Genomic DNA, 22,487 nt, shown 5'->3' on the forward strand with positions numbered 1-22,487 from the left:
TTTATATTTGGATAGGTTTATATTCAAGTATATACAGTAATTGTAAAATAGGCACTAATTAGCTTTAAGTACAAATAATGGCCTTTAAATGGCACTGATTTGCAGTTAGGTGCATATCTGCACTTAGGCGTTATCTTAGAAACATCGCATTGAAATGCTATAGCAGACATGGGTGAGTCTGGGGCATGTCTTGCAGGTGTACTTGCAGAATACTTTTTATAACTTGCATGCACAACACCCAACAGTCATTTGATATGGTGTAAATGCAGGCGCTAAAGCCGGCCTTACGTTGGTATTGTATGCATATAATTGCTATTATCGAATTGGTGCTTAGCGGCCAAATATATGGCACCTAACTTTAGGTGGCATTTCTTAAATTCACCCCCTAGTGTCTTGACGTTGAGCTAAATAATGTAGGAGCAGGGACACTTTTGGTGCCCTAAGGATAAATTGCAAAAATACAACCACAAAATGTGTACAGTGGTTTACATAGAGCTTGTATGACTTTGTAATATTTCTGATATCATACCTTTACATAGAAGCAATTGCTATATCCTAGAAGGAAAAGTTCAGGTGTTCAGAGAACTACTGTGTACAAATTGTAAAAGGAAAAAAATCTCTTAATCTAATTTACCCCCCCCCCCCCCCCCCGTATGTCTTTTTTTTAGGTCAAAAGAGAGGTTGGAGATGTGAATATCCTGATCAATAATGCTGGAATTGTAACAGGAAAGAAGTTCATTGATTCGCCAGACTCTCTTGTGGAGAAAACCATTGAAGTGAACTGTATGGCACATTTCTGGGTAACTTTTTTTTATTATTATTATTTTAATGTTTGTGATGGTCAACACATATTCTCGGTTATATTTAAATGACGTAATGTTTATCTCAAGAATGGTGACCTCCCATTCATGAAAGGCCATGAACAGACTTGGGGACCCTTTTACTAAAGCTGAGCATATGCTTATAGAATTAATGCACTTTGATTAATCACATGATCAAAATTCTAATTTTTAATAAACTTGAAACTTGATAAACTAAATGCCAAGAAGCCCATCTTCTACCTATGGGCTTCTTAGCATTTAGTGTGCACTAATTCTGTTAGCGTATGCTAAGCTTTACTGAAAGGGCACTTAGTTTTAGAAACTTTTAAACGCCAAACAAAATTGTTATAAGTAAGGGGAAACCATTCTTTCCAGCTTTTTAATTCTTGTTCTTCTATCTTATTTTTGACCTTTCTGGGAGGAGGGTTCTTCTCTTATGCCAGCCAACAAATTTCCTGCTCTTTCGGCCTTGATACTCCTTCCCTCCAGCTGGAGATTAGTTGTCAACCTCGGTCCACTACCATTGTAGCTTTTCTTGACTTCATCCCTGGTTCCTCTACTTGGTGGCAGGTACTGATGTTAAATTTTTGTTAACCCGGGTAAAGGTTGGGGGGGGAAAGAGTGTTCTCCAAATCATGAATAGGACATTTCACATATAGTAGAGGTATAGATGCAAATTACATGTATACTCCATTATAGAGATCCCCAAAATCTAGACCTGTTTGTAATTTGAGGACTGTGAATTATCCATAGTTCATTTGTTCTATTAGTTATCTTGTCTAACATCCCATAAAGGTTGTTAATGTTTATTGCACTATTCAATGTACATAGCACTTTACACCAAAACAAACAGGAAAGCAAAAGACTGTTCTAATGGCACACTTCCAAAAAGAAGCATTTGCAAAAAACAAAACCTAGAAGTAGCTCTTAATGTATTATACGGCGATTATAAATCTAATTACCACATTTTATTAATGCTCAGAGATTGTTTGATATCAGACCACAGGACAAGCCCAAGCAGATGAACGTCTGTGAATTTCACCACTAATCATCATACTGTTTTTTAAAACGTGAAATTAGTCAAAAAAATAGTACAGAAAATTGCATGAACTTATCTGAAAAATCTGTGAATAGTATACAACCAATTCTGGGTTCTGACGCATTTCGTGATCCAGCTTCTTCAGAAAACCCATACTGTAACGTTCAAGTATAGCTCTGTCACACACAGCCTTCACTTCTCCACAAGTTAATAAGAATTTATGCCACCCTGTAGTAATGTTGGCAGTTGTGTAGCCTGGGGTCTTACAGGACCACTTCAGAGCTCCTTGGATGGCCTGCAGGTTTGTGGAGAAGTGAAGGCTGTGTGTGACAGAGCTACACTTGGGTTTTCTGAAGAACCTGGATCGCGAAATGCATCAGAAACCAGAATTTGTTGTACACTATTCACAGATTTTTCAGATAAGTTCATGCAGTTTTCTGTACTTTTTTGAATAATTTCATGTTTTAAAAAACAATGCGATGATTAGGACTGAAATTCAGATGTTCATCTTTCTGCTCAAGCTTTTCCCGTGGTCTGACATCAAACAATCTCTGAGCACTAACAAAATGTGACAATTAGATTTATAATCGCCTTATAATACAGTAAGAGTCACTTCTAGGTTTTGTTTTTTGCATAGCACTTTACAGACATAAATATTATAGACAGACCCTCCTCCCTTAAACTTTTAACTTATTAAAGACATGCAAGTATTGCAGACAAAAATATGTTTAAAACAGTGGGACCAGCTGCAAGGTCTTGGTGCTTTTGAGAATGAATCAAGATAAGGGTGGAGTCCAAAATAAACTTGAAAGTGCAAATTTTATATTATGTATAATTTATTTATTTTAAAAATTTGTTGCTTAAAAATCTAAGCAGCTTACAAAGTACTTAGGACATGCATACAATAATATACAAGAATGTAAATTATAAAAATTGTCTTCTCTATAATACCTCCACATACAATAATCTAGAAGGCAGATAGAACGTCATTACTTGTGTTAGATACCAGGGAATGTTATAATGAATAACCTTAAATGTCAACATAAGAATTTTGAAAAGGATTAGCGTCCCGTTTTATCAACAATTAGTGGCATTCCCTTTTAATAAACAGTGAATCAAATGAGGCCACTTACTACTATTAAAATGTTCACTGGTGTTCTTTAGATGGTGTCCATTTGGTTAATAAGAATTCATGCCACCCTATAGGAATGTTGGCAGTTGTGTAGCCTGGGGTCTTACAGGACCACTTCAAAGCTCCTTGGATGTAGTGGAAGTAAACACAGTAAAACCTTGGATTGCAAGTAACTTGGTTTGCAAGTGTTATGCAAGACAAGCAAAACATTTTATTAAATTTTAACTTGATATACAAGCAATGTCTTGCAATACAAGTACATACAGTATGCACGTGTCACATCATCACAACTGAGCCGATGGTTCTCTCTCTGACGCTGCAGGAGTGTAGTGACTGTTCTAAATGAGCGAGGTCTTCCAATACAAGTACGTATAGTATTTTGTATTAAAGTTTTTGGGTTGTGGAATGAATCGTCTGAGTTTCCATTATTTCCTATGGGGAAATTTGCTTTGATGTACGAGTACTTTGGATTACAAGCATGCTTCTGCAACGAATTATGCTCGTAAACCAAGGTTTGACTGTATACAGAACCTTTTTATAAATCATCTCATCTGAAAGTACAGGAAGTCCCACTGACATGACAACCTCAGTCTGTATAGTATTTATGTTTTCCACACATATCTGCTTAAGCTATAGAAGTCAAAATACCCTCGGCTTTTTTTTTTTTTTGTGATAGGGGATTGGATTGACCTCACACCTTTTTCATTGGTAGCCCAAGACAAGTTACTTTCAGTTACAGTAAAAACAAACTCTATAAGAAGTTGTTTTCCATGGTAGTTCTAGATTTGTGGTTCTTTGCTTGTTTGACTGCCTCATTCTATGAAAATATGATTCATGACATACACAGGATATAAATCCAGTATGTTGCGGTTGCTCCTCCTATTCTGCTGTATTCAGTGTTGCATATTTCATATCTTTATCACTTACTCAGTCCAGCTGAAAATAAGATGCATAATCATGCTATGAGGAAAATCTAGCAGTCTGATCTTTCACATAGAAAACGGGTCATAAGGTAAACATAACTAGCTGCATCATTAAACCAACCCTACCCTTAAAAAAAACCACAAAAACTTTTCACTATACTATTTCTCCTCACCCCACGGGTATCACTTCTTGCCCAAAGGTGTACCTCTCTCTGCCTGACAAACAGGGTCCACTCAAGAGGTTGTGGCCCCCCAAACCAACATTTGTTTTTGCACTAGAAGTCTGCACGGGAACGGGAATCGTGGGAATCCTGCGGGTCCCGCAGGAATCCCCCCTAACCCACGGGACTCCCACGGGGACCCCCCTCTAGCCAACGGGACTCCCACGGGGATGGAAGGCTTTGGAAGCAGGGTTCGTCCATATAATATAATGGACACGTCAGCCTTAGTAAAAGAGGGGGTTTATAAGTTAATCATCTGAACAGAAAACAAAAAAAGGGTTCCACCAAAGAGATTCCACAAGGAAAACAGCAGCGCTAACACAAAAGAAACTGTGGAATTGATGATCCTGTCAGAAGAAATTGCTGCTTTTTATGGGGACGGGCGGGGATGGAGGTAATTCCGTGCGGGGTTGGGTGGGGACGGAGAGGATCCTGATGGGGATGGGTAGGGATGGAGAGGATCCTGGTGGGATAGGGTGGGGATGGAGGGATTTCTGTCCCCATGCAACTCTCTATTTTGCACCCCTACCTCTCCAACAATGCCCGGCCTCTCGCGCCCTGCCCCCAACCTTGAGCTGCTCAAATAAACTATATATAAATACATCAGAAAGAAAACAGGAATGTTTCACTCAGTTTGAAAACCTTGCTCCTGGTTGGATCCATCTATGGCAGAGGGAGTCGGGGTGACATGGAAGACAGGAAAGGGGGGGGAGAGACAAAAATACCAGTGTGCACAGATCTTGCAGGCTAATTGGGTGGGGGGGTGAACCTGCTGGATACATGCACACAGAGGTACAGCAGTTAGCACGGCTTCTTGTGCGCATGTTTGAAAAAAATGAAAGTTCCAGCCCATGTCTTCACCTGCAAAAATTTAAGTTGGTAGTAGAAGTCATTCATATCTGAAGAGGTCAAGATTGTATAAAGAATTAGGAGGCTTCAAGCAAGAGGGGGCGTGGCTTGATCTCAGCAGGGTGGAGGAAGAAAGGCACAATGGTTAAAGCTACAGCCTCAGCACCCTGAGGTTGTGGGTTCAAACCTACGCTGCTCCTTATGACCCTGGGCAAGTCACTTAATCCCCCCATTGCCCCAGGTACATTAGATAGATTGTGAGCCCGCCAGGACAGACAGGGAAAAATGCTTGAGTACCTGAATAAATTCATGTAAACCGTTCTGAGCTCCCCTGGGAGAACAGTATAGAAAATTGAATAAATAAATAAGCTGCAGGCATGGTTGTCAGGGAGGGAGAGGAACACTGTGGTGAGGATGGGGATAGAAAGTGGAGTATAGGGATCATAGGCTGCAGAATGGGGTGGATCACAGGAGCCATAGCCCCGCCAATATTGTGCCTAAGTTTCCAAGTTTATTATGGGATTTATCATCCTGTTTATCAAAATAACTTTGGGCAGGGCTAGCGATCAGTTTTTTTGACCCTCCAACCAAACTGTGTGTTCTGCCCCTAGTAGGGGTGCACCTATATGTGTGTGTGAGAAGGAGGGAGAACATTTGCACACAGGTCGGCTCCAGTTCTTAACAGCCAAGTGCCTTGTGCCACTGCTGCTAAAGGCCAGTGCAGCAGGAACAGCTATGCCCACCATCCATGGGCCAGTACAAAAAAAGCTTTTTCCAATGGCAGTTTTCACCCTTTGATGGCAGCTGCAGAGATGTCAGTTTACCCAGTTCAATACTAGAGATTTTAGGCCAGTCCTGATTTTTAACTTACATCCCAAAGCAGTGCTACAAGTTTCATACTGTATCAAGATGGTGTTCAGAAATCCAGGACTGGTCTAAAATCTCCAACCTGGAACTGGGTAACTTAGCATCTTTGCTGAGCCATCCTAGAGTAACCCGACCCTCCACAGTGCAAGCACTGCCTTACTTTACCCGCTAATTCGTAGTCGCTTAATAGGCTGATACCTCAGGCAGTACTCATCTCTGGAAGATGAGGCAAAATAAAATAGGGAAGGGGCCTAGGAAACACAACAAAATATCTTTTGCTGGACAGGTAAGAGTTTACATGACAATATCTTACTGTAACTCGACTACACCAAAATATAAATCAGCCTACTTCCAGAGGCAAAAATCCCAGGAAAAATCCTAAGAATGCTTCCTAGGCCTTTTGGCATGCAAGCCACCAAAGGCACGGGTTGAAACTCAACTCCACTGCCAATTTTCTTCCTGTCTTGAAAAATTATTTTGCCTTGAACAGAACAGAAATTTGTTGCACATTGTATGCAACTCTGTGCTGAGATGATTTCTGTATAAGCTGGTAAAAATGATCATTGATTTTGAAAAATGAAAATTTTTAAAATCTCATGATTGCATTCTGAAACATGGGCTGTGCCTCTTTTGCATAGTATTGACCAGAGCAAGCTTACTAAAGAGACTTATCAAAGAGCTATTGAAGGTCACCTGCTACAGAGCCCAATGTCTGCATTATGTACAACACAACTAGAGGTGGAGGAGTGGCCTGTCTCGGAACCCTGAGGTTGTGGGTTCAAGCCATGTGCCGCTCCTTGTGACCTTAGGCATGTCACTTAATCCTTCATTGCCCCAGATATCATAGTTAGATTGTGAGCCCGTCATGAAAGATAGGGAGAAATACTTAAGAGTACCTGAATGTAAACAGCTTTGGATAGAAGCAGTATATAAATAAATAATAGATTGAAGTATACACAATGCCCAGACTGAACAGAGAATATTTTTGCTTACCAAAATAAGTGTACATAATTTGGGGGGGAAAAAGAAACTTGATATACTGGCTATCTAATTTATACAAGAATTATACCAAAAAGTAAATTTTGTAAATACAAAGACAAGTGTAATTTTTCTGTATGTTTCTTAGACATGCAAAGCATTCCTTCCAGCCATGATGGCCTCTAACCATGGACACTTGGTCAGTATTTCAAGTTCAGCTGGACTTATCGGTGTCAACGGGCTAGCAGGTAGGAATATACAGCTGTAATTTTAATTTAACATTTTCTTTTACATAAGACTTTGACTTAACACTGTATTTTTGAGAAATATAGCAGACTTTACACAGCATTAAGTATCCTAGTCTATGATACAGTAATTTAAAGAATCAAAAGTGATCTAATCTATAATTTGTGGATTGCTCTATGCCTATATAGGTTCAAGGCAATTAACAAAGATTAAGAGCCCATACAATACATGGGGAGCTTACAATAGACATATTTTTCTGCTAAGGGGACAAGTAAAGGACCTTGATATTATCTGCTAGTGCTAACGATTGCAAACTATGTAATGTAGAACAAGTTAAGCAATATGGTTAGCTATACAGTGTACTACTATTTAAGCAGAGTATACAGCTTAAGGTTCCAGTTGTATGATCAATCCTAGTGGTTTGTGGTATAGAAATGTTTTCAGTTTTCTTCTGAACTTTAGGTAACAGAATTCTTTTCTGGTGTCTGATTATTCCAAGTTTTGATGGCAATGTATGTGAACAATGAGTTGAAAATACATTTGTACTTGGTTCCTTTCAGTGAGAGGAGGATCATCTTAGAGGTGTTGGACAATCTGGTTGATGTGGAGTAGAGTTCCGAGAGGAGGAAAATTAGTTCTTCCGATGAGTTGGTGTTGCGTATATGGAAAACAATACAGGATATTTTGAAGAAGATGCAGGAGGACAAGGGTAGCCAGTGAAGTTGTGGTAGTATTCTGTTAATTGCATCAAATTTCTTGAACCTGAAGATTATTCTAATTGCTATGTTTTGAATGAGCTGCAGTCTGTGAAGTTATTTGGTGCTCAGACCTGTGTATAGAGAATTGCAATAGTCTAATTATGTAGAAACATAGAAAAATGATGGCAGGTTAAGGCCAAATGGCTCATCCGCAGCATCCACTATCGCCTCCTCTCCCTAACAGATCTCATGTGCCTGTCTCACACTTTCTTGAATTCAGACACAGGTGTCTCTATCACCTCTACCAGGAGAATATTCCACACATCTACCATCCTAATTGCAATAGAATGAGCATTTGAACTACAATAGCAAAGTAATGTTCGTAAAAGAGAGGTCTGATCAACTGTTGTCATTTTGTGCTAAGGAAGGTCGTCTTCCACAGATTGGATATTTGTAATGCATAAGAGTGTTGAGTCTAAGATGACACCAAGTCCTTTGTATGTTTTGTTTACATTAAGGTTAGTTCCAGATAGTAGAACTATACAGTAGAGCTGAGAACTGTCTGTTGAGCGATATTAAACTAAAGTAACTTCGTTTTGATTGCATTTAACTTGAGTATGTTGGCCCAGTTGGATATTTTATTTATTCCATTTGAGACTTTTTTTTCTGAGACGTTTGCAGAGGGTAGATCAAACCATATAAGAAGGAAGATGTCATCTGCATAAGTGAGCATGTGCGCTACATGAGCTCATAAATAGGTTGAATAGGATGGGGATACTGGGGAGACTTGAAACTTCTCACAAAGCTGGTAAAGTATATGCTGAAAGACCAAATTCAGTAAATTAACTACTTTTTTCTGTGATGGTTAATTAGTCAGTGTTGTAGAATCTAGTGGCTGATCATGAGATGAACTCTAACCAAAAAAAGGGAGGGAGGGATCTTTTGTGCTGAATTATACAGAACGGTTAAGTACAACAGAGATACATCCTGGTTGCTAACCACTTAGTGTAATTGCCTGTAAAATAACTAGGTAAACTGGATTGTCTTGCAGGTTGTCTTATGCTATAAGAAACGAAGAATTGCCATACTGGGTCAGACCAAACATCAATTAAACTCCCTATCTTGTTTTCATATCTAGGTCACAAGTACCTGGCAGTATTTCAGAAAATAGCAAGATTCCATGCTGCCTATTTGTAGGGATAACTTTAATTTATGGACTTTTTCCTCTAGGAATTTGTACAAACCTTATGCTAGCTGCTGAAAATCATACCTTCTAGCAGCAAAATCCAGAGCTTAAATGTGTTAAGAGTAAAAAAAAATTGTGGATGTCTTAAAATTATTTTCTGTCCTCTAGTGTTTGTAATTTTTGAAAGAACAAACAACTGATTTGTGTATAAACCATTCCATTCTACATGCGATTTTACAGACCTTTATCTTATCTCCCCTCAACCATCTATTCTATTGCGATAGACACTCCATTCCTGAAAGTGTAGGTAGGTACTCAATCCTTTCTCACAAGAATTCTTGTAGAGAGCTTCATTAGTATTCTTTTGCTCCACCTCCCATCCTTCTGGCTGTCCTCAAATTTCTCAGTTGTCTCTCTGCAAGCGGGATGATAGGAGCTTGTCTTTTCTGCTTATGTTCCTTTTCATTTAAACTCAGTCTTATTGCTAACTATTTGCAAGGTTTTTTTGGTGCTGCAGAGGATCCCTCTTTTGGGACAGCTCTGACTGCGGAAGAGCGCAGACTCTGAAGTCTAGAGTCTGCTTCCAAGGGGTGGATTGCTTTGCAGTGCACCCACTTGGACAGCCTGCACTAACAGTTTAAGGACTCGGGGACCATTCCCTTGGGTGCAAGGCTTGCCCCAGGTTCATCCACAGTGGGCTTGAGCGAAGGCTGAGTGACTCCTTGGCAGTTTTCCAGGATCGGGGCCAACTGCTTTCCTCCCCCCGTTTGCTTGCAAATGTTCCAGTGGGGGTTGAGGTCTCCGACAGCTTCGTTGGGCCTAAGAGACAGAAGACACAAGCATTCTGGATTCCATGCTTGTTGAGGCAGAAGTTCTCCCTGTAAGCTGTTTGAAGCTTCACCACTTGCAGTTCCCAGCATACAGAATCGCACAGTGTGTAACAGGCTGACAGCCTGGAAATCAAAAATTGGGGTCTTTAAAATTGAATTTGTTTAAGGATCTGGAGTTAAAGTTAGGTTTTCTTTCCTCTAACATTGCTGATTTTTAATCCCCTGTGTAGCTCCCCGGGCGGTTTTTGGTGCTAAAATTGCTGCCAGAATGGCCATCTTGGATTTCCAAATTTGAAAATAAAAGCCTCTATCTGTCTCAAAACACATCAATTTTCCTTTAAAATAGGTGTAATGGACTCCTCAGGCCAGGATACCTTTGATTTATGACAAGTTTGTAATGGATAGCCATCTGAGGATCATCTGTGTTCCACATGCCATGTGGCACATGGGGGGGGAGACAGTAACCACTGGCTTATCCTCTTCTGGTCCCTTGAGAGATGTTAGTTCCCAGTTGGTCTGAGGACCAAGGAAAAAGTCCAGAGTTGAACCGGGAAGCAGCACAAGTGCATCCTCGGTGAAGCGCAGCCATGACACAACTGTAGAACCCCAAAAAAGAGCTTGTGAGAATCTACAGGGGCTGTCCTGGTCAGGGGCTTCAACCTGAATTCATTAATAAGATGTTTGAAGCCTATGTGATTAACAAGGGCTGCATGAAACCCTCAGGATCGCAGCCCTACTGGCGCCATGGGTTCTCTCAAAGAATGCAGTTCCCCAGCAACACTGCCATGCACAAGATGAGGAAGTTCCGTTTGAGAATGATTGGGATTAAAAGGGCTCTATTTCAATGCATTTACTCTCCCAGTCAGGGTCCTCTGTGGCAGGAAATGCTGCTTTGTCTCTAGAAGGGCCTGATTCAGATCTGGTGGAGGTGCCGGATTCAGGGAGGTCCCAATTGTGTGCAGGTTGTTTAAGTCCTCAGCACTTTTGGAAGTGATAACGGAATCCCTCCAGGAATTAAAGATAGAGACTCCACAGTCCTCTGCTATACAGTGCTGTTCTCCCTCTCATCAAGACATTACCAAAATGCTCACGGATGATTGGGAGGTCTGGAGGGGCCCCTTAGGATGGCCAAAGCTATGGTAAAACTCTGTTTGATGGATGTGAAATATAAACAGCTCATATGTCCCACCCTAAAGTTAGGGGACTGCTTTGATATGTCCCACATATTCTGGAATGGAGTGTCTGTAGCACTAGAAGGAAAGATTAGGTTCTTACCTCGTTAATCTTCTTTCTAGTAGACAGATACTCCATTCCTGAAACCTACCCTGTCAGATGTTCATTTGCCTGCTTACTGCCTCAGAGGTGCTAGGGATTCCAGACATCTTGTTTCTTTCCTTTATCCAGCCTTAACGAGGATTGATGACGCGACTGTCACAATGAAGAAGCTAGGGGATATCTATAAAATCTCCCACATTCTTAGTGCAGATTGCACTCAAGTTGGTGACTTGTTTGTTTTTTCATCTTGTTATATATTGTAAATAGTTAAATTTGTTTCCAGTGCAATAGGGGAGACATAGACAAGTGGGTTGTGTCCCAATGGCCGCATACAATATGCAGAAGGAATCCGATCCGGATTTTTTTCTGTGACTGCTGTACTTCAATGTGCTCTCTCGCTTCCCCTTTCGCACGCATGCCAGCAGCAGTGTTTGTTCTGCTCTCCTTTTTATTATCTTATTCTGTGTTTTTCATCCCTTTTTTGGGGGATTTCTTGTGCTGTTCAGCTCTACCTGCATGGAGAACTCACAGACTTCAGTCTGTAGCTGTCAACCTGCCTGCATCTGCTTCTGAGGAGTTTGGGCCATCCCCATTTCTCCTACTGCTGGACGAAGTTCGGTTCAAGCTGATGGGCATAACTATGAGACTCGGCAGTGTCTCACAAGGTGTCAGCTGCATTCCGCGCTTCCACCCATTCCTGAGAGCATCCGTTGGTCCACAGGAGCAAAAGTGCAGTCAGGCATGGAGATCAGTATCATGGAGACATTCCAAGCATGAGGCAGTGGTTCTCTGATTCCAGTTACTATAAGAGAGCTGTGGCAGGCTTCAGCACATTTCCAGCATTTCAGCACAGGTCACAGTGAGTAAAGGTGGAAGTGAATCTTGAGGGGGGGGTCTGAATTTTGCAGTTTTGAAGATTTTTGCATGTCCCTCCATGTTCCCCCACTTGAAAAATCCTTAAATTGCCATTTTTAATGTTTGCTATATATGACAAATATTGCAATTTTGGTGTGATTTTCTTAGCGGCACCATCTTGGATTTTTAGGTACCTCTTTTTCAAAAGCTCCCTGCTTCTCCAAAACTGCAATTTTTGCCTCCAAACTTATTGGGATGGAGTCCTTGGACTCTCCTAATGTGAACCCTTGTCAGGATTGTGCAAATTGGGTGTCATTTGGAACGTTTTTCCACCACGTGTTGCAGCAACACAAGGCTTAGCATCACCCCTGATTAAGCAGATGACTAAATGCTTAGCTAGTCCTGCAGGGCGGCTTACTTTGTTTTAAAAAATCGGCACAGCAGATAGTTACATGTGCAAGGCTGTGGATCCTCCGCAGCCACGGAACCATATTCTTCTGTCATTTCAGAGTGACTCTGTGCCCCTTGTTATACCACTTGTTCTTACGACAGGTCCAAGTGGTTATAGTGGGAAGTTCATTCATTAGGCATGTAGATAGCTGGTTGGCTGGAGGGCATGAGGATTGCTTGGTCTCTTGCCTGCCTGGTGTGAAAGTGGCAGACCTTATGCATCACCTAGATAAGATTTTAGACAGTGCCAGGGAGGAGTCTGCTGTCTTGGTACTTGTGGGTACCAGTGACATAAGGAAATGTGGTAGGGTGGTTCTGGAAGCCAAATTTAGGCTCCTAGGTAGGAAATTAAAATCCAGAACCTTCAGGGTAGCATTTTCAGAAGTGCTCCCCGTTCCACCCCTAGGACCCAAGACAAGCAGAGCTTCAGAATCTCAATGCATGAATGAGGCAATGGTGCAGGGAGTAGGGTTTTAGATTTGTTGGAACTGGGCAACATACTGGGGAAGGAGGAGCCTATTCCGCAAAGATGGGCTCGACCTTAACCAGGGTAGAACCAGGCTGCTAGTGTGTATTTTTGAACTTTCTCCACTGAGAAAATTAACCATTGAGCCCTATTACGTTTCTGTCTTAACAAGTATCTAACTACAGTAGGAATTTGCTCTGAGGAGTTTTTCATGAGGGACTTTGTCTTACACCTTTCTGAAAATCCAGATACATTATTATCAATTAGCTTACCTTTTATTCATGTTTGTTTATGCCTTCAAAACCTGTAGCAGATTTAATGAGGAATGATTTTCCTTGCCAAATCCATGTTGACTCTCTTGTTAACAAAAGTAATCTAATTCAAAACGTATTGTAGATTATGTTTAGTAGAAGGGTTTCATTCATACCACATAAGAAAAAATATTAACATAACACAAATAGTGTATAAAACAATAGTTACAAAAAACGGAATAAAAACAAACCTCAATTGCAAGCAGCCGGGACTACACAAGTACCCTAAGCCACTTGCATCATCACTGATTTGTAAAAAAAACTCCATTTTGAGAGGAGTCAGTTCCACTGCCATTGTTTTGTAAGAAGCGTGGAGAAGTTCTACATTAAATGGATCCCCTGAATTAGCCAATTCGAGCGAAACAGAAAGACTTTTCTGTCGGGATGAGAAGCCAGATATCGGATGAGAGGTTTTTTGATTATAACACCTTCAGATGAGTGCTATCTTTTTATATCTGACACAACTGCTCTTGGTTCCACGTTTGTTAAAACCGTTTGAATTTTTGAAGCTGAAGCTGAGCTGTTGCCCTCATTAATGTTTTAGATAGTTTGAGCTCTCTTTCACCAGTTTTGACACATGAAGTTAACAGAATGTTGAAAATATAAACTTTGTTGCATATGAATGAAAGCAATAGTATATATATTTGTACGGAGTTTTTTTTTACAAATCAGTGATGATGCAAGTGGCTTAGGGTACTTGTGTAGTCCCAGCTGCTTGCAATTGAGGTTTGTTTTTCTCCATTTTTTGTAACTATTGTTTTATACACTATTTGTGTTATATCAATATTTTTTCTTATGTGGTATGAATGAAACCCTTCTACTAAACATAATCTACAATACGTTTTGAATTAGATTACTTTTGTTATATACGATTGTATCCCTTGATACATTTAGTTGTTTATGACTCTCTTTGTTAAACCATGAGTTGTATATGTTCAGGGGGAAATCGAGGCTGTAGGCAAATAATCATGCCGGTATTAACTTTAATTATAATTCCTATGGGAGGGCTGAGTATTTGTAGGAATGACAAAATTAATACTGGCATGATTATTCACCTACAGCCTTGATATTCCCTGTTAGAATGTACAGCGCTGCGTACACCTTTCAGCGCTATAGAAATACTAAGTAGTAGTAGTAGTAAGAAGCCACTGGTGAAACAGGTACTCTGTTGGGATTTCCTAAGATAAGTGCTGTTAAGTCTCTTTTCATGCCGTTTAAGGTACACTTCTCACTCCGAATTCGCGGGAGGATAGGGGCAGAGCTGGACCGCGAATGGTGAAATACTGCGAATATCTTCTGGTCCAGCTCTGACCCACCCCCGCCTCCCTCCTGCCTTCCCCCCGGCATCCCGGCCTTACCTGGTGGTCTAGCGGGCTTTCGGGGCAGGAGCGATCTTCTTCCCGTAGTCTCTCGAGACTACAATGGGAACTCACCACCTATTGGCGATCTACATGGGGCAGGAGTGTAGGAAGATCGCTCCTGCCCCGAAAGCCTGCTAGACCACCAGGTAAGGCCGGGACGCCGGGGGGAAGGCTAAACTGTGGGGTGTTATTCTTTTTTTCCCCTTCCCCCAAAATCGTGAATATGTGAAATTGCGATTGCCGAAACCGCGAATGGGGAGGGGGAAGTATATATTTAAACAAATTACACACAAGGAGGTTTCTGACCTACGATTAGATAGAGTTAATGCTAAAAGTTTTTCAGCAAGCGTTCTGTTCCACTCACTGAGGTCGTTTTTTTCCCTTCATGTTATTTGAGAATCAAGTTAATATCAATTGGTCGGGTTCCATTGTTTTTTGTGATATATGAGCAATATAGTTTTGAATGGATCACAATTTTCCCCTTTGTTTGATTCATCAAGAATTACTACCAGCTTCAGCTTCATCTCCAAGCATCAAATGTAACTAGGTAAAAGTAGTAAAAATTGGCAAAATTATTACTTCAGTAAAAGTAACAAATGTTATCCTTCTACTTCTATACAAGTGAAAGCATCAAAATTTTTACTTAAGTACAGTAATTAGTTACGTTTACTTAATTGCTAAACAGCACTACCATCTAGTTCAGTGGTCTCAAACTCGTGGCCCAGGGTCCACATGCGGCCCGCCAGGTACTATTTTGAGGCCCTCAGTATGTTTATCAAAATCTCAAAAGTAAAATAAAAGTTTCTTAATCATATGTCTCTTTAGCTATAAATTACAATATTATTATTAAGACTTAGCCAAAAGGAAAGATTTATAAACTATAAAGAGTTTTACCTCATGCAAAATTGTCATTTCTTTAATAAGACATTAACTATTTTTTACTGAGACCCTCCAAGTACCTACAAATCCAAAATGTGGCCCTACCAAAGGGTTTGAGTTTGAGACCACTGATCTAGTTGGTTATGATAGAGTGCAAATAAAACTTTTCACTGTTTTATGTCTGAGTAGATTTATTTTAACTTCAGAAATGAAATAACAAAGGGGCCCCTTTATTAAAGCTTAGTGCACACAAACTGAATTAGCACACACTAAATGCTAAGAAACCCATAGAAATAAAATGGGCTTCGTAGCATTTAGCAAATGCTAATTCCATTAGTGTGTGCTAAATTTTTGTAAAAGGGCCCCAAAGATTATGCTCTGTGCTATACCTGGAATACTGTGTGCAATTTTGGAGGCCGCATTACCGTAAGGATGTTCTGAGACTTGAGTCGGTCCAGAGAATGGCCACCCGGATGGTCTCGGGACTCAAGGATCTCCCGTACGAGGAACGGCTGGATAGATTACAGCTATACTCACTCGAGGAACGCAGAGAAGAGGGGTGACCTGATTGAGACTTTCAAGTATCTCACGGGCCACATCGAGGTGGAAGAAGATATCTTCTTTTTCAAGGGTCCTGCAGCAACAAAGGGGCATCTGCGGAAAATCAGGGCCGGGAAACTGCACGGGGACACCAGGAAATTCTTTTTCACTGAAAGGGTGGTTGATCGCTGGAATAGTCTTCCACTTCAGGTTATTGAGGCCAGCAGCGTGCCTGATTTTAAGACCAAATGGGAAAGACACGTGGGATCTATTCACAGGGAAAGGTAGGGGAGGGTCTTTGGGATGGGCAGAGTTGATGGGCCGTGATCCTTATCTGCCATCTTTTTCTATGTTTCTTAAAAAAAGGGGGGCAATCCAAACAAGGTTGGGCTCTTGTCTTGTTTCTACCCTTCCCAACATAATTGTAAATTTGGGTTTGTTGTTGTTTTTTTTTTTCCTTCTCTTCTTTTACAGATTACTGTGCAAGTAAATTTGCAGCTGTTGGTTTTGCTGAGTCTCTTGGTCTTGAAATGCTGGCACTAGGGAAGACTGGCGTTAAAACAACCATTGTTTGCCCTTATTTTATAAACACTGGAATGTTTGATGGCTGCACTACCAAGTAAGCTTTCCAATTAAGTTATGCAAACATTATGTAACACGGTATTTGTTCCTAGGCAATTAGTGTAATTTCCTAATTGCAAATGCCTAAAAAGTATAAAAAATGTGTGTTATTGCCTTAAAACTTTACCTTTGTGGCCAGGATAGTCAAATTTTGTAGCTTACCTATTTAAAATGTGAAAATTACAGAATTTTCATCCTTTCATTCTTATAAAGTCATAAAAAGCAACATATGAATCACAGTTAACATGTATTTCTGTTGCGGAGACACAGGAGTCCACACTTGAGCTATTCCCATTTCCTGCAAACTGCAGAAGGGTATTACTTTAAGAACTTGAACAACTTCCCTTCTGCAGTGGACACCTCCTCTTCTTTTGCTCTGTTCTGCTTTTCTTTGTTATTTTTGAGTACTTTTTCAGTTGGATTTTTGAAATTCTTCATGGATTTGGTACTTTGAGGTCCCCTGCAAGGGCATACTCCATCGGAGAAAAGACATAGTCCTGTGTGGGAAGGCTGCTGCTCCCAAACCAATCTTTTAGAGCACAGGTGTCAAAGTCGGTCCTCGAGGGCCAGAATCCAGTCGGGTTTTCAGGATTTCCCCAATGAATCTGCATGAGATCTATTTGCATGCACTGCTTTCAATGCATATTAATTGGGGAAATCCAGAAAACCCGACTGGATTCTGGCCCTCGAGGAGGGACTTTGACACCCCTGTTTTAGAGTATCTGTGGAACCAGCCTGCTTTGGGTCCCTTCGGGAGCTCGGGGTACACTGCTGATTATATCAGAGGCTTGAGCACAGGCTATTTGGTCCCTGAGTAAGAACCCTCAGGGTATCGGGGAACCGGATGTGTAATTTCTTCTCCCACCCCCCACCCCCGTCACTGAGTGAGGAATCTCGGGAGTGGAAGTCAATGGTCCGTTCAACCAGCAGACAGAAGAATTCCTGAGCAATTTCTGAGGCAGAAATCCTTTTCCTGCAGCCGCTTCCAAAACCCTAAAATCACTATTTTTTATTTTTGGATCTGTCTCCAATGGCCCCTGTTTGTAGTGTGCTTTTCTTTTTTTTTTTTAACGTCAGCCGTCTTGGATTTTTAGCGATCTAATTTAAAACACTATCTGCCTCAAAACCGCTCATTTTGGCAAGTGACTGCCTCTAATGGATACCCCAGGCCTGTCTAGTGCTGGATCCTGCACCAGTCGCACAGAGTTGCTGGTTAAGGAGCGGCCGTGTCCTATGTGCCATGGGAGGAAGGCAAATCCAACAAGAAGAGGCACTAGAGATGTCAAATCCAGCCAAGTGGTCAGAGATCCTTTATTAGCAGTTTGTGTCAAAGTTTAAAAACAAGCAAAATGCCCAAAAGGCAAAGTCCTGACTAGGATCCAAGTTTCGGCGAGGCCATCGCCTTCCTCAGGGGACAAATGTGAACGTGTCGGCGTCTGTTCAACCAAAAGAAGCGCCATCCTCCTTAAAGAAGAAACTCATCTCCAAGGGAAAAAAATCTTTATTCACTGGACAATTAAGCATCCTGGAAAATATGTGTAAAATAAATCGTCATTTAGGCTTGAATAACTTAGAAATTTTCCCCTATAGTAAGTCAAGCCTTTAACCTTTAATTGTTTATAACTGGCTTGAGTTGCCTTTGATTGTGTATGGTCATGTCTGCACCCTGTAATCAGCTGCTAATATGTTTCTGTGGCCTATTTTCGTCCACTTGTACCCATGAAAAGGCATATGATCATCTTGGAGGTTATTTGATGGAACCCCAGCTAAATAAGAACAGATCTACTTGAATAAATATAAAATGGTTCAATTAAAAAAAAAAGATGAAAAAATGCCTCCAGACCTGGATAAAAATTCACTTTATTGCATGAAAATCGAATGACCCAATAAAGTGAATTTTTATCCAGTTCTGGAGGCATTTTTTTACCTTTTTGGTGTTATTGTTTGTGGCTGTATTGTTGGACTCCCTTTCTCTGTTTTCTGACTGGTTTAATATTAAGACAGGAGTAGAAAGGGCTAATTCAAAAATAAAGGTTCTAGACTTTTAAAAATACTAACTTTGTTCAGATGAGGGATTACAACAAGGAATTGTCTGGATGGGAACATCTGGAAGAAGGAAAGCAGTGGGCAAAACTGAAATGAGCTACTGTAAGGATAACAAACCATTTTGTAAGGGAAATAAGTAAGAGGAAAGGAAGGCCGCTTTGGTACTCAAAAATAGTAGCTGAAAGGTAAGGAAAAAGAGGTTAGCTTTCATAAACTGCAAAAGATCGTAGAAAGAGGAAGATGGGTGAAAATAATCTGGAAAGCTTAAGAGAAGCTGGTTGAGTACTCAGGAAAGCAAAGATACAAATACAGTGGTACCTTGGAATCTGAACTTAATCCGTTCCAGAACACCATTCGAGTTCCAAAACGTTTGAGTTACAAGACAAGTTTTCCCATTGAAAAGAATAGAAACTGGATTAATCTGTTCCTTGGTCCCACAAACTCTGCAAGATCAGGCCCACCTGGCAGAAACAGTAAGATTGGGACCCCCAGCAGCAGAGGCAGCAAGATCGGGATCCCCAGCGGCAAGACAGCAAGATTGGCAACGGCAGCTGCAAGTGGTGTTCAGCCCAAAGCTTCCCTCCCAGGCGGAAACAGGAAGCTGCATCAGAGGGGAAGCTTTGGGCTGAGCACTGCTTGCAGTTCAGATTTCAAAGTAGCATTCGGATTCCGGGGCAAAAATGAAGAAAAAAAAAAGTTTGGATTCCAAATCGTTCGAGTTCTGGGGCGTTCAGATTCCGAAGTACCACTGTAGAAGAAAAAAATAGCCGATGTGGTAAAATAAGGGGACAAGACATTTATCCCAGGACAAGCAGGCATGATATTCTCACATGTGGGTGACGTCATCTACGGAGCCCCGGCGCGGACAGCTTTTCAAGCAAACTTGATTGAAGTTTCAAGTTTGCACACTGCACCACGCATGTGCGTGCCTTCTCGCCCACTAGAGGGCGCATCCCACCTCGTGGTCCTCAGTTCAAATTTTTCCGCGGAGCAAGAAAGCCCTGTGGATCTGAGCTCCAGTGTTTTTGCCTTCTAGCTGCCGCGTTTAGTTTGTTTTTCCCTTCGAATTAGTTCGCGGTACTGTTTTCCTTTCGTTTCTTTTCAAAAAAAAAAAAAAAAAAAGTCTTTCGTTTTTCGTCGGGTTCCGGGGGCTCCCGGAAGCCGTGGCCGCGGGACGTCGGTACGTTCCCGGCCTTCTTCTTTTTCTTCGTGGATGTCCCGTCCTGTTACGGGATTCAAAAAGTGCAGCCGGTGTGAGAGGTTGCTTTCCATCACTGACCCTCACCGGTGGTGCATTGTCTGTCTTGGGCCCGAACATCCGACAGACTCGTGTGATCGCTGTGCTACCTTCCAAAACAGGGCCCTCCGTCGCCGTAAGGCAAGAATGGCCGAATTGTTCGCCGTCGACGCGCCGCCTAAGGCCTCGACGTCGGCCTCGGCTTCGGCCCCGGCCTTGACCTCGGCCTCGGCGTCCTCGGGGGCCTCGGCCTCGCCTCGGCCCTCTTCCTCGAAGGCGTCGTCAGTGAAGCAAGCTTCGGGTAAGTCCTCTGTTCCATCCCCTTCAGCAAAGAAGCCATCCTCGAGTCAGGCCAAGGCGGGTGGGTCGACCCCGGCCCCGCATCGGACCTCGACTCCGCACACCCCGAGGGAATACTCGAGACCGAGGTCGCCCTCCAGGGAGTGTGCCCCGGACTCGGAACTCCCCACCTTCGTGGGGATTCCGGCCTTCCAGGATCTCCTCCGAGCACTGATCTCATCGGAGCTGTCGGGAGCCCTGGAAGTGTTGCAGCGTGCTGCGGTTCCGGCGGCCTCGACCTCGGCCTGGACGCCTTCGGTCTCGGAGGCCCCGGCCTCGGCTCCCTCGGGAGCCCCGGCCTCGGCGACCTCGGTCTCGGGTACTGGGACCCCGTTCACCTCAGTCTCGGCCCCGCCCCAGACCTCGACCTCGGGGGAACCCCCTGAGCGGAGTGTAAGGCCCAAAGAAAAGTTGCGCAGAGTGCGCCGTCTTTCCTCCTCTTCCTCCGGGTCTTCCAGACACGCCTCGCCCTCGACGCGACCTCGGACGGGGCGTCGATCGAGGAAGTCTAAGCGGCCCCGAGGCTCGCCTCGGCGCGACCGTTCCTCGTCGTTCGGGGGCGAGGCGTTGCAGGTGTCGGAGTTGCGCCTCGACAACCCGAGGCTCCTCCGCTCACCCCATGGGAAGTCTTCCCGGGCCGCCTCGCCGAGGAAACGGGAGAGTGTCCCACGAACCCCGGGGTCCTCACCCAAGGGTTCTGCGAGGAGGATAACTTCCCCTTCCCCCTCGAGGGCCCTCGAGAGGGGATCCTGGGATTCGGGATCGGTTAGGGATCCTCATTATTCCCATGAGGCCTCCCCCCTCTCCTCGGTGGGGCGGTCGAGAACCCCCTCTCCCCAGGCTAGGCCGTCCTCATTTTCATCCTTCGTTCAGGACATGGCCCAAGCCCTGGGGATTGACCTGATGGTAGGCTCTCGGTATTCCAAAGAATTTTTGGAGGAACAGGACCTCCCCATTCTTCCTAGGGAGGTGCCTAGACTCCCTCTCAACAGTGTCCTTCTGCAAACCTGGCTGAAGAACTTGTCAAACCCTCTTACAGTCACGTCTGTGCCTTCAAAAATGGAATCGAAGTATAGGACGATTCCCCCTAAAGGGTTCGATAAGGCGCAGCTCTCACACCAGTCTCTTCTGGTGGAGTCTGCTCTTAAAAAATCACAGCCCTCACGGGTTTCTGCGGCGGTTCCACCAGGCAGGGAGGGGCGGACCCTGGACAAGTTTGGCCGTTGCCTCTATTCAAATTCCCTGATGGCCACCAGGGTTCTAAATTACGCCTTCACCTTCTCCTCCTTTTTGCGTGGGATGGTGAAGGACCTTCCTCAATATCGAAACTCGTTACCGGACTCCCAAAGAGCAGGATTCGACAAGTTTATGTCCAACCTGTCTCAATTGCGGTTGTACCTATTCCAAGCAGTGTACGACGCCTTTGAGCTGGTTTCGAGGGTGTCGGCCCTCGCGGTGGCCATGCGCCGCTTGGCCTGGCTTCGCACCCTCGACATGGACCCAAACCTGCAGGAACGCCTGGCAGACTTGCCTTGTGTGGGGTCCGAGTTATTCGACGAGTCATTGGATGCGGCGACCAAGCGCTTGTCGGAACAGGAGCGCTCTCTAGCATCCCTGGTCCGCCCCAAACCTAGGCCCCCGCCGCAGAAACCCTTTCGGCCTCCGCCGCGCCGATACCCTCAGAAGTCGACCCCGGCTTTCTCGAGACCGCCTCCGAGACGTCCATCTCAGCGAGGCAGAGGGGGACAACCCCAAGCCCCGGCGCAGGGCCCTTCTAAGCCAGCGCCTTCCTTTTGACGGGCTGAGCGGACGGGGCGGGTTCCCCTCCGCACTTTCTCAGGAACCCCTTCCTATCGGGGGCCGTCTTCGGTTCTTCCGGGAGGCATGGACCGGGATTACCTCAGACGCTTGGGTGCTCCGGATCGTCTCCGAGGGCTACTCGCTCAACTTTGTGTCCTCGCCGCCGGACAGTCCCCCAAGTTTAGTCCCCTGCAACCGTTCGCAGCTACCGACCCTTATAACCGAAGCCAAAGCCCTCTTGAAGCTTCGGGCGGTCGAGCCGGTCCCCAAGGACCAGTGGGGTACGGGGTTTTACTCCCGCTACTTTTTGGTCCCAAAAAAGACCGGGGACCTGCGCCCCATACTGGACCTCAGGAAGCTCAACAAATTCCTGGCCCGGGAGAAGTTTCGAATGCTATCTCTCCCGGTTTTGTACCCCCTCTTGGGGGAAGGGGACTGGATGTGCTCCCTCGACCTGAAGGAAGCATACACCCATGTTCCGGTGCACCCCGCCTGTCGAAGATTCTTACGATTCCAG

At 43.5% G+C, this 22,487-nt stretch overlaps 1 protein-coding gene across 4 annotated transcripts in view; it reads left to right on the forward strand.

Annotated features, from left to right (window-relative positions):
• The window catches only part of SDR16C5 (short chain dehydrogenase/reductase family 16C member 5), a 75,988-nt gene that overhangs the window by 23,025 nt on the left and 30,476 nt on the right, over positions 1-22,487 (forward strand). For all 4 annotated transcript variants that reach the window (XM_033934185.1, XM_033934183.1, XM_033934182.1 and 1 more), the window contains exons 3-5: positions 669-800; positions 6,979-7,078; positions 16,402-16,546. In XM_033934185.1, coding sequence (XP_033790076.1) covers positions 669-800; positions 6,979-7,078; positions 16,402-16,546 — 377 coding nt within the window. The remainder of the gene's footprint in view (positions 1-668; positions 801-6,978; positions 7,079-16,401; positions 16,547-22,487) is intronic.

The sequence above is a fragment of the Geotrypetes seraphini genome, chromosome 2 (assembly GCF_902459505.1).
Source record: "Geotrypetes seraphini chromosome 2, aGeoSer1.1, whole genome shotgun sequence".
NCBI lineage: Eukaryota > Metazoa > Chordata > Amphibia > Gymnophiona > Dermophiidae > Geotrypetes > Geotrypetes seraphini.